The sequence below is a fragment of the Hipposideros armiger genome, unplaced genomic scaffold, assembly GCF_001890085.2.
Source record: "Hipposideros armiger isolate ML-2016 unplaced genomic scaffold, ASM189008v1 scaffold_806, whole genome shotgun sequence".
In the NCBI taxonomy this organism is placed as follows: Eukaryota; Metazoa; Chordata; class Mammalia; order Chiroptera; family Hipposideridae; genus Hipposideros; species Hipposideros armiger.
Genome location: NW_017732156.1, coordinates 207109 through 215826, shown reverse-complemented (window position 1 = coordinate 215826; position 8718 = coordinate 207109). Strand labels below are relative to the sequence as shown.

At 38.0% G+C, this 8718-nt stretch overlaps 1 protein-coding gene across 18 annotated transcripts in view; it reads left to right on the top strand.

Annotated features, from left to right (window-relative positions):
* Window positions 1-8718, top strand: part of LMO7 (LIM domain 7) — a 204123-nt gene that overhangs the window by 72263 nt on the left and 123142 nt on the right. For all 18 annotated transcript variants that reach the window (XM_019628695.1, XM_019628713.1, XM_019628703.1 and 15 more), the window contains exon 2: window positions 3770-3840. In XM_019628695.1, the coding sequence (XP_019484240.1) occupies window positions 3770-3840 (71 nt within the window). The remainder of the gene's footprint in view (window positions 1-3769; window positions 3841-8718) is intronic.

The following is an 8718-nucleotide window of genomic DNA, read 5'->3' as shown; positions in this document are numbered from 1 at the left end:
TAAAAGCAATGTTATTTGCTGAATATACAGTATAAATTGACCAAGAACATGCTGCAATTCTGAAGGTTAACCACATTTTTTGAGAGATACCTAGGCTTAAAATGCCTTTTTTTTAACCACATATTTCAAAACACTGTTAGACTTTTAAAGAGGAATTTTTAAGAATTGCTACATCTTATGGTTTATATTCCTGGTGCCAAGCACCATGCCAGTTGTGCTTAGCAATTGTCATTACATGATTTTGGAATGAATGAATAAGTGAATACTTTATTAATATCTTTGGTTAAGACACATTATTAAGTGGAAAGTTAAGTTCTAGCCTATTCTTCAGTCTGGAAAAGCTTTCATGTTGTAATTCAACCGTAGTGACAAGCTGTTAACTTGGAAGGTTTCATTCAAGAATAGTCCCTTTTGAAAAGGTGTTATCACTCGAGCGACATGTTTCCATGGACTCTTGTAGGTTTCTGTGCTTGAGCTATGGACAAAACCAGGATGCCTTCACTCCTGTGCAGTAGAAGGAGACTTTAATAGGTGATTTCAGGAACTAAGGCAGGCTCTTGCTCCAAATCACAACCAATTCTCCCTTCTCTCATACACCTGAAACTTAATCATCAGTTTTGCCTTTATTTTTGTCTGGTTTTTTCTTGCTTAAATATTTGTAGTGAAAATATTCATAGGAAGAGCAATTCGATTTCACATAAATGATTAGTATGTGTAAGCTATATTTCAGGAAATGAGAAGTTCGGTAAGTCCTGCCCTTGAGAGTATGCAGTGTAGACTGGGGTGGCCATTGGCAAAGGGAGGTAGGTTGCTAATTACATTGTAGGTTCACTCAGTGCTTTCACAGGCACTTGNTTTAGATGTAATGCAAAGACGACACATTTAAAAACAGAAAAATAGATGCAAATATATAAAAATATCTAATTTAACATTTCTGTGTGTGAGGTAGAGGGGCCGGAAATTCCACTTTCCACATTTAGACCTAGTCCTATAAAATTATATATAGCTTTTTGAGCGAGGGAGGCAATTAGAGTACAGAAATTAATAGCTTAACTTACATTGATTGACTTTCTGTGTATGGGATATGAGATGGCATTGCAGGCCTTTTGCAACTGTCTTTTTAAAACTCATCTTTATTGAATTTGAATGAAATGCACAAATTCCTAAGTGTACAATTCATTGAGTTTTTAAAGAACATATTTGACATATGGTTCACATACCATACAATTCACTCCTTTAAAGTGTACAAAAACATTGGTTTTTAGTGTATTCACAGAGTTGTGCAGCCATCACCACGCCCTAGTTCCAGAACATTTTCATCAGTCCCAGAGAAACCCTGTACCCACTCTCCGTCACTCTCCGTTCCGCCCTTTCTCTAACCCCTGGCAACCACTACTTTCCTTTCTGTTTCTGTGGGTTTGCCTATTCTGGGCATTTCACATAAATGGAGTCATAATATATGTGGTGTTTTGTATCTGACTTCTTTCACTTAGCCTCATGTTTTCTTTTAGATTTTATTGGGGAATTGGCGGGGGTGGTGAACAGTGTTGGGGAAGGGGAACAACAAGTTGTTGTCCTTCAATCTTAGTTGTGGAGGGCGCAGCAAGCTCAACTCCAAGTCCAGTCACGCCACTTAGCTCAAGGTGCTGTGTTCAATTAGTTGCGGGTGGGTGTAGCCACCATCCCATGCGGGAGTCGAACCAGCAGCCTTGTGGTTAAGAGCGCNTTAACTTGCTTGAGATCACACAGCTATTAGGTAATGAAAGTGGGGTTTGAATATAGTTTTGTATGACTTGAGCTTTCTCTTTCCATTTTGTCACTTGCTACACTCTGCCCTCTTGAACGGCCCATCCAGTGCTGTTGAGTGTTACTCTTTACTGCTACCCATGTGTCTGTAGGGCACAGCCTTCTTTCTTTCTAAACTGCATTGGTTTGGGAACAGAATTGTTAGATTGTTTCAGTGGAGGGTAATTAAGTGTTGGTGGCAATGAGCCTCTTTCCTATGACTAGAGAAAATGGACTTTGACATCTGCTTTGATGTTCCTGGGACTTTTTATGCTTTTTGGCTTTGGACAGAAGTTCCCAGACAAATGCCATATTTCTTTATTTTCGCTAGTTGGGATCAGTGCTCATCTTGAGTTTGTACTGGATCAACTGGGGGGAAAATTGAAGGGTTTGTGCTACACAGGTTCCCTGGGATAATCCACGGGCCACTTAAGGTTATCTCTCCAAAAATAAACGTACCATTCTGTTTGGATGTGGTCTACTGTGGTTTTAAGCAAAAACTTTGTGTTTTTGTTTTTTTTTTCAGCTGAGCCATCCTGCTACCTATTGGCAGCTCAGCGGCAGCTCAGCTCGGGCTGGACATCAAACTGCTGTTGCTCAGAGCTCAAACTCTTGAGCAAGCTCTTAACCAACTGAGCCACTCGGCCGGCCCTTAAAAACTTTGTTTTACTTAAGTGACTGTGAGCTTCTTGAAGGGAGAGCTGCCTGATTTTTTTTTTTTTAATAGTTCTACCCAGTATCCAGGTAAATGCCTGTAACAGAGACACTCAGCAAATGTTTTATTGACGCAGCAATGTAACTCTTTTGTAGATTAATGTGGTGTATAGGAAAAGGCTCTTCTACTTGTTCCTGCTTTTGAGTGTGTCATTTCCTGGCCTGGATCCTGTCCATGTTTATAGAACCAGCTTAGGAGATACTAACTTTAATTCTAAAATTAACCATTATTTTGTCAGCTAATAGGTAGTATGTCTAGCTATAGCTATGTGGGGCATGTGGAAATGATGCAGGAGACATATAGGGGATTCTGTGTGGATGGTAAAGCTAGCAGTGGTGGGTCAGGACAGCAAGGGCCCTGGGGCTCACCGAGCACTTAAGATGAATGGCTGCCCCCGTTGGGTTTCCAAGACCATATTTCTCCCTGAAGTGGCAGATGGAGCAGGGACTCCTGCTGGCAGATGCCTCCTGCCCCCACCCTTAGCTGGGGACCCAGTCCCAGGAGTGGTCCTTGGAGCAGCTTTTCCCCAGTATGGCCCCCATTTTCTCTGCTGCCATCTCCCCCGTGGAATCTCCGTCCATCCAGCCTGAAGAGACAGAATCTGTAGATATTTTCCCAGCAGGTTCACCAAGGTCATTGGTGGTGGTAACCTTAGGTGGCCTGTTCTTATGTAATAGCCTTAAGTGGGGAATTGTCTGTTTAAAATTCGTAGGGTCTACCCTTTGTGTCTTTTGTCTCTTTGTGTCAGGATTTAATAATCTTCTCCTTAGGATGCTTCAGTAAATAGCTCTTTGCACAAATCAGGGCCATTTCATGAATACATTTAAGGAGAGTCATGCCCTCTGCTATTTAGCTTTGTAATAAAGCTTGAGTTAAGGTTGGAATTGAAATTAGTGCAGTGCATATATAGCGGTGTTTCAACTTTATGTCTTAATCTGTTTTTATTTACTCTTAATAGATCATCCACAGGTTTTTGTGTGTTTTTTTTTATAAAATATACGTGTGAATTTTTCCCTAAATTTTATCATCTATAAAATGGTTACAGTACAGAAAACACTCATTGTGGCTTTTCCTGTTTATATTTTTTATACTAAGATGGTTAACCTGTGTCTTTGTAACATAGAACCACATATAATTTTTCAAAGGAATAACTTTTGATATATGCACATCCTTTAATTATAATGTTAAATGCATATTAATGTAGTGCTGGATTTGACTTTTGTATTATCCATAATTAAGAGAAAATAAATACTCAAATCTGTCTTTCAGGCAGTAACAGAGAAGAATTTTGAAGCAAAGGATTTTCGAGCCTCTCTAGAGAATGGTGTTCTGTTGTGTGAGTAAGTATTTAAAACATTTAAAAAATATTTCTAAAGCAAAGGTGTGTGTGTGTGTGTGTGTGTGTGTGTGTGTTAGGAAGTGTCTTCACTCCCCTCTCCATGGCTACCATAGTCACAGATATGTTTTCTTGGTAACAAGTGAGATTTGATCCCTGCAAATTGACACCCCCATAGTACCAGACAGTAGGAAGGGGTTATCAGTCTCTGTATCTAAAGATAGCATTGGTGAAATATATATTATTTTAAATTAGTAAACGTGAAAGATTCTGTTATTGCGTGATGGGCCAGTAGGGGTGGGTGGTTGAGGAGAAAGCCCTATTACATTGCACCAGCTATCACTTACTCTATTATTCTGATGTATGGAATTGCCTGGTTTAAAAGTTAATATGCCACTTTTTTTTTCTTCATCAATAAATAGTGATGATTCTAGAACAAATTTAGGCAATAGCAAATTTTTCTTTTAAGCTTAAAGTGGAATCATTACATTACCACAGTCAATTTGAGTCATGGGCCGTTGATTTAATTAATGTATTATTGAGAATTGCCTCCCAGGCTTTGGTTATCATAAGTAAAATAGGATGGTGCTATGATTGATGGTTGAGGCCTACATTATATGTTTAGTGTAATGGTTTGTTCCCCAATGGATGTGAAGTAGTTAGCCAGGTATTTGACCTTTGGGGGTGAGGGGTAGGCAGGCCTGTAAGAGGTAAGGATGAAGGTGTGGGGGCACAGGTTGCAGAAGTGAGCAAATAAATTATAAGAATGTACTTGAGTATGCACCCACATTTTTGAAAGCACTTAAGTATCCCAATCTAACACTTACTGCACAGGTATTTATGGAATCTCCCCACAAGTAAGCACAAGGAGTCTATGTGCTTGTACTTAGATGATTTTGATTATATTGTTAAAGGAAGGTTGTTTGCAGCAAAGATCAGGAATCAAAGGGCCTGGGTTTGATTCCTTGCTTCATTACTTTGGACATTTGAGCAAGTGACTTAATGCCTGAGCCTTATTTTCTCACCTATAAAGTGGACATCAGGGTTTCTGATTTGCCTACTTAACAGGGTTGCAAAATTCCATAAGACATATGGAACTTAATAGGTTTTTATAAACTATCAAACTTTGTATAAATACAAGTTGTTGCTAGGAAGATGGCCATGTAGATAATAGTCTCTATCTCATCAGCTCTGTTGGTAGGTGTTCAAACTTCCTTGTCTTACAGTAATATTATTAAGTTGAACCGGATGAAGCTGTCGATATTCAACCATCTGTGACCTACAGAAATGTCAAGTTCATTTGGTTCCAGCTAAGATGTTGTAGAACGGGCATATGAGGAAATTTAAGGGATGTATCTTGACCTCTTCTGATGTCACGTTCAGAGCTGTCATTGCCAAATAGTGTTTAAACTAATTTTAGTAGGCCACATGGTCAGCCCAGGTGGTCACTGATATAATAGGAAATTACTTAATCTTGATTTGAACACTAAATGATTTAAATGTGTTCAGAAGATGGAGGGGCAAAAATGACTCAGAAGGATGCATGTGATCTGAAAATCACCTTTGCTATAGACCATTTATAGCAGCGGTTCTCAACCTTCCTAATGTCGCGACCCCTTAATACAGTTCCTCATGTTGTGGTGACCCCCCAACCATACAATTATTTTCGTTGCTACTCTATAACTGTAATTTTGCTACTGTTATGAATCGTAATGTAAATATCTTTTCGTTTTCCGATGGTCTTAGGCGACCCCTGTGAAAGGGTCATTCGACCCCCGAAGTGGTTGCGACTCACAGGTTGAGAACCGCTGATTTAGAGGTTTGCAGCCAAATCACTTTGATGTCAATTGTAAGCCTTAGAAATAGGATAGGTGTTAGGTGGGTTTAGGCAGGAAGTATGCCTATGTGGCAGGAGTTGTTTTCAGACACGTGATAGCATATGGCCCCAATAGTTGATCTTTTCAAAGAAGTCAGGTTTGGTTACATACTATTGAACAATAACTCAAAACATTTTTAGGGAACCCCCTTTTTGGGGGTCATTGCTTCCATAACTAGGTCATTAAACATACTTGAAAATGACAACTTAGGTTTTGATTTAAAATGCAATTTATGCATGAGGCTGGGCTCTGAATGATTTTAGGTGATTTCTGAAAACTGGGCCCAAACTGTTACCAGGAAGAATATTCACAATTAATGAAAAACTGTTTTGACTACAAGCAGTACTGTTAGAATAAATATATAAGTTCTATCTTAAAGGCCACAGCAAACATTTGGATGCATGTTTAGAAATATATTGGTTTTTTCAAAACATCACTTAAATTCACAACTTCCCAAAGCTCATTCTTAGATTGTTTCCTAACTGAAATACAACACTAACTTGGGTTTTGTGCATTACCAGGTAAGTCTCATCAATCTGTTTAGTACCCAGTACTCCTCAAATGAATGCTTCCCAAATGGAGCAGATGTAAACATTAAGCTGTGGAAGTCAGCAATGGTAGTTTACTGTGGGACACGAAAGTACTACATGACATTTGTATTAAAAAAAATATTTTTCTTAATTCTGAATCACATTGTTTTAGCTATTGGTTAATGAATGCATGTTATCTAAAAGGTTAAGTGTTGGGGGGGAAAAAAGTCCAGGTGACTATATTCTGTATAAATCCATAACTGAAGAAAGCCTACCTGGTTGGTCTGTAAGCGGGCATCACTGAGCACCTCCACCTGAGTTATAATGCATATAAGGAAAGCAAAATCCGTTGTGCAGAAGCCCTATTATAAGCCCAGACTTTAAATTAATGGTAAATATAGTAATCAGTCTGTCTGTGAGATTTTTACCCACAAGAGATTTAGAGTTTTAGCGGAAATATGATCAGGATATTTAAAAAACCTGAATTCATTTTCTTACAGGAAAAGGCTGACTTCTGTTTGGTTCACTGCTAGAAAAGCTACCAATCCTTGTGAAATGTAGGGTCTGCCTGTAGCCTATTAAAAATCTCTAGGCATCCTAGTTCATTACTACCATTAAAGAGTTTTCTTGTTATTTTATCTAGTAATTTCAACAGCCTTTTATCCTTTAGTAATAGTTAATCCTTTTGAACTGGCATTCTGAAATATCAAAGTGAAGAGTTGGAAGAAGTGAGCTTATTATAGCTTTCACTCAACTGGCAGTGTACTGACATTTCCAATAGTCTAAATTGGGCATAAACTCTGCTCTGAGGTTTCAAACAAGGTACACATCTGAGTAATGAGGATATTATGAGCATTTATTGCCTTTTAATCTAATTTACTACTGAAATTAGTATCTTCTGTTAATCACTGTAGCATCATTTAGTGGGATTGACTGTGAGATCTAATGAATTGAGGGCTAAAGAATACTCTCCTGGTTCAAGTCTGCGATAGTAATTCTTTTACCTTATACCTTAAACATATAATCTCTGTTGGCTTTACTAAACAATGAGATGGGAACAAGATCTAATTTAGGGGTTTTTCTAATTAGTGAAAGGATTGACAAGAGCCTATAAGGTCATTTCAGGTCAAGAGGTTATCGAAGTAGGTTTTTGATGGAATGAAGGCTCTTCTTATAATTTTTTATGAATTTTATTAATACTATTCATTACTCTGCCTCCCATCTTCAATGCTTATTAGTGTTTATGAGGACCACCTCACTGCATATTTAAAAATATCTGAGGTTTGCTACTACATAAATATCCATGATCCTCTCTTGTTCTATGGCTCTAACAAAATTATTTCTCTTTGCTAAACATATTTAGTGGCATATCCAGCTTGAAAGGAGCTAGTAATTTCACACTTATCATAGCAATCTTACAAATATTCAAATGAAAACATTCTTTATTCTCCTTTCGAAATAAGAAGATTTATTTGAGGATAATCCTATTGGGCATGTCTCTGGTGTGTCAGTCTATACTTCCCATCCCTGGAATAATGCCACATCTTTGCTGTGTCCCAAGTCAGCTGCGCCTCAGAAGTTTATGCCTTTTATTGAGAAAACTCTTCTCCCACTGTCACCAGGCCTTGTTTTCCATGGCTTGCGGCCTGGAAAGAGTAGAGCACAGTGTTCACGTATTGGTTGGAGAAATCCCATTTCTATTTATATCTGCTACAATGTTATGACTATGCTATCTGCCTAAAATCACCATACTAGTTTTTAAAGATATATTCAGTAGAAGAAGAAAACATATTTTAAAATACGATTAATTTACTCTGAGACTCTCAGGTGCTTATTTTAAGACATCAGACAATATAGAGAACTTGGCTACTCCTCATTTAGGCTCAGGGAACTGCATCCTTTGTTAGGGTTGGGGATGTTCACATATTGAATGTCAGTGACATTCGTGGGCCCTTGTGGCTTCGCTACAGTGCTTCATGTGAAGCCAAGAGGCTCTTGTGTAATGTGAAGGCTTTTTCTTAGAGCTTTTTCTGGCTTTGCATTTCCTGAGGAGGGCAGTTGTTACTACACAGCTCTCCAGCTTGCCAACGTTAATCCCGATTCATGTTATAGCCATGTGAAATATAAGTAAAAAAACTATTTTTTCCACTTAAAGTAGTATAAACTTTGATGTTTCCTTATTATTTGATAACCCAGCAGTGGGTAAACAAAGATGCAAGAGTTCAAGTTCATAAAGAGAATTTAAAAAACTTAAACTGCTTTTTCTTCATGGCAGTATATTGTGGTTGCCATCTGTATACTCTCTTTTTCAGCTTCATAGTCAATTTTTTTCTGTAATTTTATATCTACATACAGCAAAGATATAATTTAAGAAAAGTATATCGAATTGAAGGTGAACTTAGCAAGCATCAATTTAAAAATTCACTTCTGTTATGGTAGTCACATTGTTCAGACTTATTGCAATTTTTTTTAAAT